The sequence below is a fragment of the Nycticebus coucang genome, chromosome 9 (genome assembly GCF_027406575.1).
Source record: "Nycticebus coucang isolate mNycCou1 chromosome 9, mNycCou1.pri, whole genome shotgun sequence".
NCBI lineage: Eukaryota > Metazoa > Chordata > Mammalia > Primates > Lorisidae > Nycticebus > Nycticebus coucang.
The window spans coordinates 8666157-8681431 of record NC_069788.1 but is presented as its reverse complement, the minus strand read 5'-3'; the positions used below and the strand labels follow the sequence as shown (position 1 = coordinate 8681431).

Sequence of the window (15275 nt, the reverse complement as noted above, 5' to 3'; positions counted from 1 at the left end):
CTTTAATTTATGTAGATGAATTTATACAGTTCATTGTTTAACTTTTATGAAATTCGTATTTGAGTTTCTAATTCTGCTGTCCTGAAACCCTTTCTTTGAAGTGTCTTTCACTTCCTAAGTGGCTCACCACAGCCATTGTTTGGGAGACTTCTTCCATTGGTTTGTAACTGTGTTTAAAATTTAGATCTTGTCACTCTCCAGGTATCTAGTAAGGAATTGGGTAGAACTTTGATACTTTACCGAAAAGCTCCCTGTCACATGTCAGTGGCTTTTGCAAAGTATCTCCCGTGTAGTTGCCATGAGCAGTCACTCCACACTGACAGCTTTCATTCTCACTCCCTGTAGCATGTGGCTTTACCATGTCTATTTCTCTGGAGGTTTTTGAGCTGGTTCAGGTTCAGGGTTGAGCCACCTCTGAAAAGCAGGCAAGTAATTCCTCAGGGCTCCCCGTGTGGCCTGGCCTTCTACTGGTCCTGCATTATGAGTAAGAATTGGATGTGGGGGCAGCGCCTGTGGCTCAGTCGGTAGGGCGCCGGCCCCATATACCGAGGGTGGCGGGTTCAAACCCAGCCCCGGCCAAACTGCAACCAAAAAATAGCCGGGCGTTGTGGCAGGCGCCTGTAGTCCCAGCTGCTCTGGAGGCTGAGGCAAGAGAATCGCTTAAGCCCAGGAGTTGGAGGTTGCTGTGAGCCGTGTGAGGCCATGGCACTCTACCAAAGGCCATAAAGTGAGACTCTGTCTCTACAAAAAAAAAAAAAAAAAGAATTGGACGTGGAACCATGGTACAGTGTTCAGCCCCAGGCATTTGTAGGTGGCTGAGTGTATATTCGTCATCAGCAGAGACTGACACTGATGTTAGCACCGTCTCGTTTTTATTGCCATTGACTTTTTAGAGGAAAGGTTGCATAGAACTGTTGACAAGAAATTAGTAAAAATAATTTTGGTTGCAACCTTCACACAAATACCTTGTCACATTCCTTTTTATCGTTTTTTGCTGGTTCCTGCCCAGGCCATGAAAGAATAGTTAATTGTGACAATATTGCAAAAATGACAGCTAACGTTTACTAGGTAACTGTTGGGGCTCAGAAAATAGCACCCCCAAAGGAAAGCCTGAGAAGCAGCCTCTGAAGCAAAGGCCACTCTCTGGCCTTCTGCCCTCCTGCCTCTGGCCCCTCATTCCCCCCTCCCCACTGCTAGCCATAGAAACTAAGATCCCTCTTCCCCAAGGCAGGTCATAGAAACCAGAGCCCCCTTTTCCCAAAGCCAGGCACAAAAGCTAAAAATATTACTGTAACTTTCCCTCTGTTGTGTCTGTGTAAAAACTGGCCATAAAGAAATCATCTGACCTACGTTGTTTGGCTGTCCATTATAAGATCCCATCCCAGGAAGGGTCCTGCCCAGTACCCTGGGGTGGGGGGACGGGGGAGAAATGCCACGCAGAGAGGCCGAGGACAGACTGGCCTTGCTGGTGTCCACACTCCGTCTGTCATGTCCTCTTTGTCCACTCACGTTCCCACACAGCTGTCTGTACTTGTTTGAACCTAAGCATAGCAGTGGACAATTTCCCCGTATTTTTGGGTCTTCCTTCTGAAGGCTCCTATGTATACACGAGAAATAAATTTGTACGCCTTTTCTCCATTTAATCTTTCTTCTGTGAGTTGATTTTTCAGCAAAACTTCTGAGGCCCAGGGAAACTCGGTCCCTGGCCCCTACACAATCACAATTTGTCCAACCCTGTGCTAAGTGCAGTACATTTTCTTTTAGTCCTCACTAATGTCACCATCTCCGTTTTCCAGTTGTCGAAACCGAGAGCTGCGGTTAGTTAGCTTGCAGGACCCACATTCAGGCTGGGGACTTGCAAGGCCATTGCTATGCTGTGCTTCCTTCCAGCATCACCCGTGTCCCTTACACAACCCTGGCAGGACACAGGGGGCTTCCCTAAGGCCCTGGTAAGAGGCACCTGCATGCGAAGCCAGCCCCCATAACTAACACCTCACTCGCTCCTCACACTGACCTACTGTTGCTGCCTGGGTCCTTAAGTTAACTGTCATCTCCCAGTGGGAGGATGGAAGGGAGGATGGGCCTCCCTTACGCTTTCCAAAAGGTGCTCATGTACTTCTTGTTATCTCTATCAACGGCTGAAGAAATCAGCCTCTGGATCCTAACCAGCTCCTTCCGAGGAACAGGCACCATCTTACCAGCATTTAGAAGGCCTTTGATTTCTTAGGGGGTCCAGAGGGCTTACTAAGTGGCTCCATTCAGAGGTAAGTACTGGCTGGCTCAGGACCTCCGGGCACAGTCTGTCTTTTTAACGATTCTGTTTACTAAAGTACAGGAGGCAATTTTCTTAAAGTTGCTCAAAGCCCTGCTCTGCAAAGATAAACGTCTCCCACGGAGCCTTTTGGTTTGCATTTTGCCCCAGGCCTTTCCCTCCGCTTTCATTGTTAGTCCACTGAGAGCCGGAGAGGGTGTTAAAGATTCACTTCACTAATTCATAGCCAATTAGGAAGCTTTGTTTTGAATCTGACGGGAAGTGCCTCTGGGCCCTCCTGCCCTTGCACTCCAGGGCATAAAAACTTCCTTCAGTTGGTTAGAAAACAGAAACTAATGGTGAAAACAGTTCCCAATTTGGGCATAGCTGGTTTCAGAGGTACCCACAGTCTGCTTTATCATCAGAACACATGTTTGCCCGCTGTTCCGTAGCCGTGGGCTAAGCCTCCACATCTCTAGGAGTTTTGTTCCATTCTTAACACTTCTTTGTTTTAATCTGCATGGGAACCTGATCTAGAACACACAACTGGGAAGCAGACATTCTGTTTTAATTTCCTTATTCATGGCAAAATGACTTTCTCCAAATTTCAATTTTGTATTTAATGATTATTTTTCTTTTCCTTGAGATGCTATCTCAGTTTCTTCCTGGATTGTGTCTCAAAGGGGCTATCTGATACGTAGTTAACCGTGATTGAAAGGTTTCTTAGATAGGAATCTCCCAGGCTGCTTCAGAGCAGGGAGAAAGTGCTTTGACTTCCAGCAGAATGTAAATTAGCATGGCTAAGGGCTACATTAAGAAAAAAAAAAAAAATCTTGCCTGTGGTCAAGTGGGTAGGGCGCCATATGCCAGAGGTAGCAGGTTCAAACCCAGCCCCGGTCAAGAAAAAAAAAAATAAGAAAAAAATCTCTTAAGCAAAGCATAAGTTTTGTTCTGAGGGTAAAACAGAGCTCTCAAATTGGGAAGCAAAAGGTGTGCTTGTTATTTGCTTTTTTTTTTTTTTTGTTAAATTGATGTATGAAAACTTCAACCTGTGTGTCTAAAGACTTTACTTTTCTAATAACATCATCTGTAGCTTCCAAAAGGTTATTTTATCAAATGTGATTTTAGTTTGATTTTTATGGCCTAAGGGTTGAACTGCATGCCTAAAAACAAAGCAAAACAAAACAAAATGAGTATAAAATTCCCACCACTTTCTGGGCTGCATTCTTTTACCTGATTCAATATCGAGAGAGTAGCTGTCTATTTCCAGGTCAAGTTGCTGGGCTGCCACAAAACGAAAATCCTCCAGGACTCCATGCACTGCCTGGCTGAGGTTATATGGCACCGACTGGGCAAACCTCATTTTGCTATTCACGATCACGCTCCCATTTCGAAAGTTAAGTATTTCGAGTTGCTTAAATCCGGTAAGATTGGATCGCAGATATGGAACCAGCTGCAAAATAAAACACGGTTATTTTCTCTTAGTTGTGTTCTGAGCGCTCAGCTGCTGCTAATTCCACTTAGAGTCACTTTTCATTATCTGGGACATAAATTTCAGTTCTTTTTAACTGTTTACATTTTTGTTTCTGGATGTAATGGGAGGCCAGGACACCACCCTACTTAATGATCTATTTGCAGTGATTATGTTCCAGATTTCCACGTTTCTATCAGTGGATTGAGATGGATGGACAGTGATTTTCTTCATGAAGAATGGTGGGAATAGATGATTTTTAAAAATCCAGGCCAATGCTATCTGCAAAGCTGAAATGCCAGGTTCAATCAGTTATTTAAAAAAAAATTCAAGCAAATAAAAACAGTGTTCCAAACTGAGCCGGGAGCAGACTGACCTGCGCCTGTGTAAATGGGACATCTGCTGGGAAGCGACCAATTTCAAATGATCCACAGAAATAGACAACAGCTTAAGGCTCAGCGTGTCTGTCTATGCAGCAAGTGGCTCCTGGTGAACACAAATGTGGGGCGGGGGAAACGGTAGGGAGCTGGCAGTCAGGAGGCCTGGGTTCCAGTCCTGGAGCTGTCCCCGGCTAGCTGTGTGACCTCGGTCAAGCTTGCAACCACAGTGCCGTGGAGGGGCTGTGTTGTACCTCCCTGCCCTTATCTGAGATGTGAGGGAAAACAGAAAGCAGTGAGCCCTTTCCAAACTGAATAATAGTGATCTCGAAAGCATGTTCCGGGGCCTGCTGCTCCAGCTTCTCCCATCTGCCCCTGTGAGCTGCAGCCATCCTGAGATCATTTTATAAAAAGGTTTGAAACTCAGCCACGTCTGCCTTGTCATGGCCCGAACGTGAGCCCCTTACTCATGAACTGCGTGTTGGTGAGCCCAGAAGGCATAAGAGATGCCAGCTGCCATCACCCAGGCTTGGCCCACACCTACTTTTTCTTTGTCCCTGTCCCACCCTACCAGAATTTTGACTCTGACCCTGCCCACATTCTGGTATCTCCTTCACAAGGTTACTGGGTAAATAAAATGAAATTTCATCTAAGGTGTGGAATTCCTTTTCTCATTCTCCTCTCTTCTGAATTCTCCTACTTTGGACCCCTTCTTCACGTCCTAGCATTTCTCTGGCCTCTGCTGGGGACTCCCTGTCCTCTCCTAGTGTGCAGATGGTCAGCCGGCCCTTCCCCTGACTCAGTGTCTTCACAGGCCAGAAGCTGCCTAGGGGACCACATGTTTAGCCTCCCTTACAGCACGGCATGGCCATGTGACCAGTTTTCACCAATAGGATTTGAGTGGAGGTGATGAGGGCAACTTTGGTATCACCTGGTTAGAAGGAAATTGCTTTTCCTTGGTTTCCTGTCTTTTGGCTTCTCACAGTGGAAGCAGGGATGTGCCAGTGACCTACCTTTGACCACATGAGGGAGTGGACACCTTTAGGGTTGGCAGAGCTATAAGGTTGAGGAACTGCAGTTCTTGAATGATACTGTAGAGCAGAGCTGTCCCACTCGTCACGGGAGAAATAAACTCATATCTAACTAAAGTCGCCGTGTTCTCGATCTCTTCATTGTAGCAGCATCGTGTGAACCCTAATGCGTGCACCACGGCTAGGGTCACAGGGACTCTGTTCCCTGACACCCTCCTTGTATCTACGCACCTCAAGGTGGGGGGTGGGAGGTGGAGGGGATGGGTCAGATAAGGTCTTACTTTAAAGCAAATGTCTATTGGAGACATTGTTTTTTTTTGAGACAGAGCCTCAAGCTGTCACCCTGGGTAGAGTGCTGTGGCATCACAGCTCACAGCAACCTCCAACTCCCAGGCTCAAGCAATTCTCCTGCCTCCGCCTCCCAAATGGCTGTGACTACTGGCGCCTGCCACAATGCCCGGCTATTTTTTGGCTGCAGCCGTCATTGTTGTTTGGAGGCCTGGGCTGGATTCGAACCCGCCAGCTCAGGTGTATGTGGCTGGTGCCTTAGCCGCTTGAGCCACAGGTGCCGAGCTGGGACATTAGGTTTTATGTGGATTTTAATTTGTATAATGATTATACAAATGATTGTATACAAAGCATATCAACATTTTTTCTACTGTGGTCAGAAATCCCTCCATCTGTGTGAGGTGTGTCGCAGTCTCCCTGTGAGTGGCAGGACTGCGCATCACACAGCTCAGCAATATTTTTTTTTTTTTTGTAGAGACAGAGTCTCACTTTATTGTCCTCGGTAGAGTGCCATGGTGTCACAGCTCATAGCAACCTCCAACTCCTCAGCTTAGGCGATTCTCTTGCCTCAGCCTCCCGAGTAGCTGGGCCCACAGGCGCCCGCCACAACGCCCGGCTATTTTTTTTTTTATTGTAGTTCGGCCGGGGCTGGGTTTGAACCCGCCACCCTCGGTATATGGGGCCGGCGCCTACTCACTGAGCCACAGGCACCACCCAGCTCAGCACTTCTTGTTGGGTATGTATTTTTCATTGTGCAGAAACAAAAAAAACATATGAGTTTTGCAGTGTTTGATTGTCAACGACATATGTCATTGTGATGAACTTCTCACTTTCTCTGTTAGAGACCAGAGTGATAAGCCATTGATTCTTTTTCTTAGATTTACAAGAGCTTGGGAAACTGAAACAGGAGCTTTACCCTGAACTCTCAGCTCCTTCGCTGGCTCATTCCATCTTTGTGCCCTTTTCTTAGATGGCTACACTGTAAGAAAACTTCACTCATGCTGTTTTTAGATTCCAAATTCAGCATGTGAGTGGTTATGTATAATTCCCGGATAAACTCAGAGAGAACTATAGTGAAAAGATTTCAGGGATGACTGTGTTCTTGTGAGGCTGGGTGGCAGTGACCTTCCTGTTGGCTGCCACAGAGCTCACTTTCCTGGTTAGATCCGAATCCACTTTTCTGGCTAATGTCTCCAGCAATGGTGGTCTCAGAGGCTCCTCTGCTCTAACCTGCATCACTCAGGACAGCCTATGATTGTATTATACAGCAACAACAAGAAAACGGCAGAGATGGAGCGTTGCCAGCAGTGCCCACTCACCAGTTCTGTGAACTGCTGCTCCAGGGCTTGGTACTCCAGGGAGCTCTTATTGAACAGGTCGCTGGAGAAACGCATGTTGGCCACACGCAGACTGAAGAACACCACCAGCTCCTGGCCCTTGGTGGCAAAGGTCATAGAGCTAGTGGTGACATACTGCACCGCTGGGACAGGAGTGGTGTCCTCCAGGGAATGATCTGGGGTAGAAACACAGCCATTGAGTCCTGGGACCTCATACAAGGCAGGAGTGTCGGGCAGATCTGTTTTGTCTAGGTCTCTGCCAAGACAATATCTTGGCTGCTCATATTTGAGCTGCTGTCATCAGAAAGGCAGATGGATGTGGAATTTCCAGGGCCAGTTGGCTGGTGTCAGAATAATCATGGGTGGGGATGATGAGCCCTGGGATTCGTACTGTCTGGTCAATGGACATTGTGTCAGTGACACTGTGGTCAGCTAGAGAGAAGATTCAGTAAATAAAGGTCGAGTTTCTGATAGGGAAGTAAAGGTCACAGCAGGCCGAGACCAAGAGCTGTGGGGAAGAAGCCCCCGAGATCAATTCATTAGATCCAAATATTCCCCAAAGAATAGAAGATGAAAAAGAAAATCCAAAGTTAGGCTTAACTTTAAAAAAGGTACAGCATCTCAATGGTCAAATTTAAAAAGGGGAAGAGAGAGCTTGGTACAGAAAGGGCAGACAGGCCTGTGTCTCAAAGCGCAGGTCCCTGCACCCACGTTATTCCGGCCCCATCCTTCTGCATAGTGAGAGGAAAGAGCACCTGCTCCTCAAAATTTCTGGAATTTACTGCTCAGTCAGACACAACACACCTGGGGACAAGGTAGTACAAACTAAGTCACAACTTGTGCCAAACCACAGCTGGTATGGGGACAGATTTAGATCCTACCTCCCTGCTTGGAACTCCCGGACAACTACCTGGGCAGATACTTTATTCACCTTCCAGTCACACGAGCCTGCATTTTATGCGACTGAAGTTTTTAGTTCTAATTATTACATTTTGGTAGGTTACCACTTAAAATTTAAATGATCCAAATTTGGGTAATCTCGTCAATTTGCCAAATAGTGCTGAGAGTGCAAAGGTGTAAGTGGCATATAGAATTCAAATGCTTTATCGATCATATAACTTGCTAAGTATTTAACAATATTGAAATCCTTCGCCACTGTTATGTTATTATACCCTGATCATTTCCACCTCCACTTGGTGTTTCTTGGGTAAGTACACATTGAACTACTAAAGTCCACTCTGTTGTTGGTACAATATCAAAATGAATACGTATTTATAAACGGATAAAGTGGTTATATGAAACTTTCAGATAAAGAAATTGATGGATTATTAAAATATTCTAAGGAACCTAAGCCCAGAGCTGCTGATGACATTTAAAACATCACATGATCAAAACAGGGAGCTTTCTGTGATTATTTCTGCGGCATTTTGGCAAATACACAGGAAAACTGTTGAAATCCAAATGCTAAGCATGATAAATGGACTGTCTGGACGCAGATATAATCTGTGGACTCTCCATCAGCTAATTTACTACAGTGAAATCACCAAAACTGAAACCCCAAGTGATAAACAGCTCTGAAAGGTGGAATCATATTAGTTTTATTACTTTCTCAAAATAAACCAGTCTGTTGGTGAGTCATGACCAGATTTCAGAGAAGCACTGTCTTTTCTCTCCCCTGGGCAGAGGACCTAGGTGTGTTTTCCTATAATTCACTACCTATCATGTTTCCTAACATTTAAGATCCCTCTAAATATACAATTAAAGTTTTATTCAAACCTCCATGACTGTGGGCTAAATATGTCCACTCAAAATTTGTATGTTGAAGTCCTAGCTCCCCAACAGGATGGTGTTTGGGGACCTTTGGGAGGTTGTTAAGTCATAAGGGTGGAGTCCTTGAGAATGGGACTAGTAGCCTTATAAGAAGAGATACGAGGGAGATGCCGTCTCCTCCTGCCACGGCAGGATATAGCGAGGAAGCAGCCGCCTGGCCACCGGGAGAGCCCTCCTGGAGGGAGAAAGAAGAGCAGCACCTGCCACGTTCAGGGAACAGGTGCCTGTGGGGACAGACTGGGAACAGGGGGAGAGGAGGAAAAATAAAATATAAAATAGAGTAGAATCAAGAATAGTAGAAAGACCAAACAGACAGACGGTTCCTGATAGGAAACTGCCTAAGCCAAGATGTTTGGGTACAGCTAGAAGGGGAAGAGTTTGCAAAGGGGTTCTCTCTCCTTGGTGAGGGGAGATCCATTGTCCTCTTTGCAATGCACTACCTGCTTGAAAAGAAACAAGACTGTGCTGGTAGCTTGTGCTGGCTGGCTTTGCGGTTTAGTGCCAGCTGAGTCAAAGCGCTTTCAGGTTCTGGGAACCACTTGCTAGTGGTGAAAACCCTACCCAGGGCTGGGGTCTTCATAGTGCCCTGATAGCTACGGTGGAATTCTGTACCCTCAACCAAGTGCCAGGCTAAAGATATTTTCAAATACACAAACTCTTGACAATTTTTCCCAGGTACCGTTTCTTAGGGTGTGTTTACCTAAATGAGGTGGTAGTTAACTAAGAGAAAGAAATGTGATATTGAGAAAAGTTGGGGAAATCTCCAGGAAGGAGTGAAGGATTCTCAGGTGCTCCAGGTATAAAGGGTAACCGGTTAAAATTAGATTAATCTCAAGAGACAGGTATATGAGATGCTCATCACCAAGCCGCCAGTCACTGTTCCAATTAAAAAAATATTTTTCAGCTTTATTAAGGTATAACTAACAAATAAAAATCATGTGCAATTTTTTCTTAATGTGACATAACTACTGGAGGATGTGATACGTAGAAGGAGGAACAGCGAAGGAAGGGGCCAGGGAGTCCGACCCAGGAAACAGACCAAGGACACTCTAAGGATGATAGGAACAGGGAAGACCCAGGTGACATCTGTCGAAAAGTCTGGAAGAGCAGCAGTCGAGAGAGAAGGAGAGGGGGTATCCTAAATCTGAACTAAGGTTTAGCTGATGTGGGAATTGATACTGAAAATTGCAATGAAAAGTTTGGGAAGAATTAGCAATAAGTACAAAGAAAATTCAGCAAATGAAAAAAAGAAAACATAAACTCCAGGAAAACAGAAAGGAAACACAACAGACAGATCAGCTGTGGATATTTAATATAAACACTGAATGTTAATTTAATTCTTTTTTTGGGGGGGGTTTTGGCTGGGGCCAAGTTTGAACCCGCCACCTCTAGTATATGGGGCTGGCGCCCTACTCCTTTGAGCCACAGGCACTGTCCTGTTAATTTAATAATAGTTATAATAACACCATATTGGGACGTTTGGTGGAGAGAGAGAGGTTGGTATTGTAAAAACCCTAAAGCCTTATTTATAATAGTAGCAAGTCCATAAATGACATATGAAACTGATGACTCACATATACGGGGAAAAGTAAATGCCGGGAGAAACTGAGTTACCAGGGACTGCTTCTGGGAGAATGGGACTGAACGGTGAGGTGTGAGATAGGAAAATGCTGTGTTTGTCAGAACACTTCAATACGATTTACCTTAAAAAAAAATTAACCTTCTCATTTTGAGATAGTTGTAGATTCAAATGTAGTTTTAATCAATAATCCAGAGGGCGATGTCCATGAAAACTGTACAGTAAGAAATCTGAAAATATGTTTCCATGAGAGCAACGAATTCTGATTCTGGCGAAAAGCATCAGAATTGGCCCTTTCAGAACCCTGGAAAGGAAACAAAAGTGTGCAACCAGGGAACGGTTAATTAAGAACAAACAGCTGAATCTCAGTCAAAGCAGCGAATTTTGCAGCATTTTGAACTCCCCCTGTTCTGAACTATCCCCTGCTCCCCAGCTCAGGGGCAGCCTTTGAAATAACAGCCCTGGTTCCCAGCACCAGTACCCCAGGGAGCAGAACAGGCTCATTCACAAAGAATTGTAGTTTCTGGTTTCAACCCGTCTCTGTTTCTACCTGTGTTTAGCTTTTCCTAACTAGAACTTTGCCCTTTATACCTGGGGGGCCTCTGGTGAAAACACACAGGCACGTGCACTAATTGCCACCCTGTGAGGTGATGGGTAACAGGTTGGCAGAACAACAGACCAAACAGAAATTGGGGAGAGAAGGCGAGGGAATGAGGTGCTGTGGGGAACAAGTGCTTTCAAAAGTCTGACATTTTCCTGGGCACCTGGGACGCCCACATGCCCAGGGCTGCACTGCGCTGAGGAAGGATCTGAGAAGAACCTAGACCCCCGACCCCTTCAGACTTGCAAGAAGGAAAAGCTCACGGAGGTGGTTGCTTTATGTTTGCGGGATTTCTTTTTGGGATGCTGAAAGCTTTCGGGAATTAGAGAATGTTGAGAGTTTCAGAATGTTGTGAAAAAGCTAAAAACCACTGAACCAATTGCTTAAAAATGGTTAAAATGGTGAATTTTATGTGTCGTAAATTTTCTCTTGATAAAGAAAAAATTATGCAGCGATCCTGTGTACCCTCTCCCCGGTTTCTCCTGACATTAACATCTGGCAAACCTGTAGTAGAATTGGGATGCTGACATGATAGTCTAGACGAGAGAGCCCTTTCCCTTCATCCATGAATTCCCTCATGTAGCCCTTTTATAGTCACCCCCACTTCTGTCCCGCCCCACGCTCTGTTTAACATCCAGCACACACTAATCTGTTTTGTATTTCTATAATTTTGTCATTTCACGCATGTTATGGAAACAGAACAATATAGTGTGTAATTTTGGTGGGTGGCCTTTCTCCCTCAGCATAACTTTCTGGAGATTCACCCACAGTGCGTCCACCAATGATTCCTCCTTTTTATTGCTGAGTAGCCTTCATCAGATGGATGGACCACAGATGGCTTAACCATCTACCCATTGACGGACAGTTGGCTTGCCTCTAGTTTTTGGCTATTACAAATAAAGCTGCTATAAATATTCATGCACATGTTTTTATGTGAACATGAATTTTCCTCTTTCTACAATATGTGACCAGGAGTGTAATAGCTTGTGTGGCAGTTGGATCTTTGATTTTTGGAGAAACTGTCAAACCACTTTATTGCAGGGCGGTGTCTCCACCAGCTGTGGGTGAGGGATCCCGGATCTCTGCATTCTTTAGCATTTGATATTGTCACATGCTTTTTTTTTTTTTATTCTCACCTTTCTGATGAGTGTGCTATGATCCCTCACTGTGGTTTTAATTTGCATTTCCCTAATAGTGATTTGAGCGTCTTTTCTGTGCTTACATGTGCATCCCACCTGTATATCCTATGTGGGCAAAATGTCCCTTCTTGTCTTTTGCTCATTTTCTCACTGGATTTTTTAAAAATGGTTAGTTTTGAGAGTTGTTGTCAACGGTATATTCTAGATAGTTGTCACATACGTGGTTTGCAAATATTTCCCTCCATTCTATATCTTTTCTTCTCATCCTTTCAAGTGTCCTTGGCAGAGCCACAATTTATCCAAGTACTTCTTCAGTATAGGGTATGTGAGGCAAAAAGGAAACACAGATCTTACGCACCAATGTTCCTAATTAGGGTGCCTTTTCCTGACTTTCACGGTCATCTTGTGTTTGTTTTGTAATAATGGTGCATTTAGCAGACGGAATAGGGGAAAGTACATTTATTTCATCTTCCTGGAGGTAGAAATCTATTTGACTTTTGAAATGATGTCCTGTTGTTATTAAAAAAATTGATAAAAATATGGGATAAATACATGTTATGATTTGAATGTCTCTTCTAAAGCTCATGTTTAAATTTAATTGCCAGGGTTGTTATCAACTGGAACAGTTAAGAGGTGATTAGGCCATGAAGACTCTGCCCTCTTGAAAGGAGTAACGTGGTTGCCATGGGAGTAGGTTATTTGAGGCCAGTAAAGGCCAGTTTGACCCTCTCTTGTTCTCTTGCTCTCACCCTCTCTTGCCCTTCTGCCTTCCACCTTGAGATGGCACAGCACGAAGGCCTGCCCTAGACTCAGGCCTTGACCATGGACACCTTCCAGAACTGTAAAAAGTTCATTTCCTTTCTTTATAATCTGCCCTATCTGTTGTAGTCTCTTATAGTAACACAGAACAGTCTAAGGAGATAATTTGACTGAAAAGAGTCACGCAAATTTTGACAGGCTTTAGGACATCATTAAAAATTGACATGAATGAGAATAAAGTTCACAAACTGATCATAGAAGAGATGATAAATATAAAAGGAATATGGAAGAGAGCCAACATCTATATATTTTGTATCCTTAAATGAGAGAATAACAGACAAATGAATCAGGACAAGTTTTCAAACCTATGATGGAAGAAAAATTTTTCTGATATAGAAAACGAACAAACGTGAATTTAGAGGTTCAAACAATATCAAGAAATACCCAGAATGGAAGCAACTATGCAAGTTATCCTTCACTGTGGTCTGATGTTCACGTCTCCTCCAAATTTATATGTTGCAATCTTAACCCCCAAGATGTTGTTATTGGGAGGTTGTGGGGGTGGGGGCTTGGGGGAGGATGAGATCACAAGGGTGAACTCCTCATGATTGAGATCAGTGCCTTTGTAAAAGAGACTCCAGGGAGCTAGCTAATCCTGTTTGCCGTGCAAGGACACAGTGAGAAATTGCTGTCATGAGGAACTCGTCCTCGCTGCACACTGAATCTGTCCTTTCCTTGATCTCAGACTCTCCAGCTTCCAGGACTGAGACATTAGCTTCTCTTGTTTATAATCACCCAGTATAAGGTATTTTGTTATAGCAGCCTGAATGGGCTAATACATTACTCAAGAAGGAAAAGTATTGAATCCCAAGGATTGAAACAAAGCAAAGCTAATTAAAATAAAACAAAACAAAAAATTCCATGTGGGCAACCTGTTAGAAAAAGGAAGCCACATACTGTAGAAATAGCCCTCCTCCCCCCCAAAAAACAATCATGGTGGTGTTATCTGATCCTGTAGCTGAAGATAACGGAAGCAAAGTTGGAAGTGAAAGAAAGGTGATTCAGGAATTTTTTAAGTGTATTCAGCCAAGCTGTTGTTCACATTAGAAAGTTACAGGCAGTGAGTAGCTGCATCCTCAGAAGCTATGGTGCTCCCCAGCCCTTTCTGAAGCAATTGCCTGAAGTATATTACAGACAACCACAAGACAACTCAAAACAGAGAATTGAGGAATGAAGAAACTGTGGTGGGTCTGCGGGTGAGACCTAAATCCATTTAAATCTGAAAATCTGTCCATGGGGAGATGGGGTACAGAACCAATTCTAAATTAATAAACCTTGACAATGGCAAAACACTTACCTAATTACCAGAACTTGGGGTATGGAGGATTGAAAAGGGATGAACCATCAATGTTCTGATAATTACAGCTTTTATAGCATTACATCAAAAATTCTGCCTGACGTTGAAATGTGTGGTGTAAATGACAATGATGTCAAATTAATATTTCAGGTAATCTTTTTAACATTTAGGGATCTTTTAAGAATAAATATTTCATGATATAAGAAAATATTTATCTTAAATCCAGCAATTTATTGAGTGTCATTTCTGTGTCTTTTTTTTCTATTAAAGTCAAGTAAAATTAAAGGTGGTAAATTTTATTAGAATGGCAATGTAGAAAAATGACATTTTTGTAAAAGTGCTTCTATCTATCCTTTTATGTTTTAAAATACTAAATATTCATATTATTTTAGATTGAGAGAGAGCTGGAATGATAGATATCCTTTAGTTACTTTTGAGTAGTAAAATTTTAGCTTCATCATTTTACTTTTTTGGAATTTTTCTCTAACACTTAATATTTTAAATAACAAGTATGCATTACTTTTTTGGGAGATAATGATAACTTTTTTTTTTCCTTGAGACAGAATTTTATTTTGTCACCCTTGGTAGAGTGCCATGGTGTCATAACTCATAGCAACTTCAAACTCTTGGGCTCAAGTAATTCTCTTGCCTCAGCCTCATGAGTAGCTGGGCCTGCAGGCGCCTTCCACTATGCCTGGCTATTTTTAGAGATGGGCTTCTTGCTTTTCCTCAGGCTGGTCTTGAACTCCTGGGCTTAAGCAATCCACCTGCCTCAGCCTCCCAGAGTGCTAGGATGATAGGTGTGAGCCACTGTGGCTGGCCTGATAACTATTGTTTTTTAAAAAGCCTATTATTGTGTCTAGAAAAACAAGTACCAAATAAATACTAGCTCATCTCATTCTCAATTCCACTTCCCAAGATTCTTAGAGCCCATGCTACATTTTCCTCACAAATATATATATTTTTTAATTTTTGTAAACCTCAGTGACCCATCTGTGTCTATTGTAGCCTATAGCTAAGATAGAGACTCAAACTAAGATTGACCAATACTTGAATGGACAAAGAAAATATATATACACAATAGAATCTTAGTCAGCCTTAAAAAAAGAACTTCTGTAACTTGTGACAACATAGATGAACCTGGAAAACGTTAGTTAAGTGAAATCTCCTAGGCACTGAAAGACACACCGCATGATCTCACTAATATTTGGTATCTTAAAAAAATCAAACTCATACAAGTACATAGAATGGTTAC

General features: G+C 43.4%; 1 protein-coding gene across 1 annotated transcript in view; it reads right to left on the bottom strand.

Annotated features, from left to right (window-relative positions):
* IMPG1 (interphotoreceptor matrix proteoglycan 1) overlaps nucleotides 1-15275 on the bottom strand; it is a 163033-nt gene that overhangs the window by 24894 nt on the left and 122864 nt on the right. Inside the window, 5 exon segments of the mRNA XM_053603577.1 lie at nucleotides 3485-3704; nucleotides 6738-7016; nucleotides 7019-7062; nucleotides 7065-7202; nucleotides 7205-7263. Coding sequence (XP_053459552.1) covers nucleotides 3485-3704; nucleotides 6738-7016; nucleotides 7019-7062; nucleotides 7065-7202; nucleotides 7205-7263 — 740 coding nt within the window.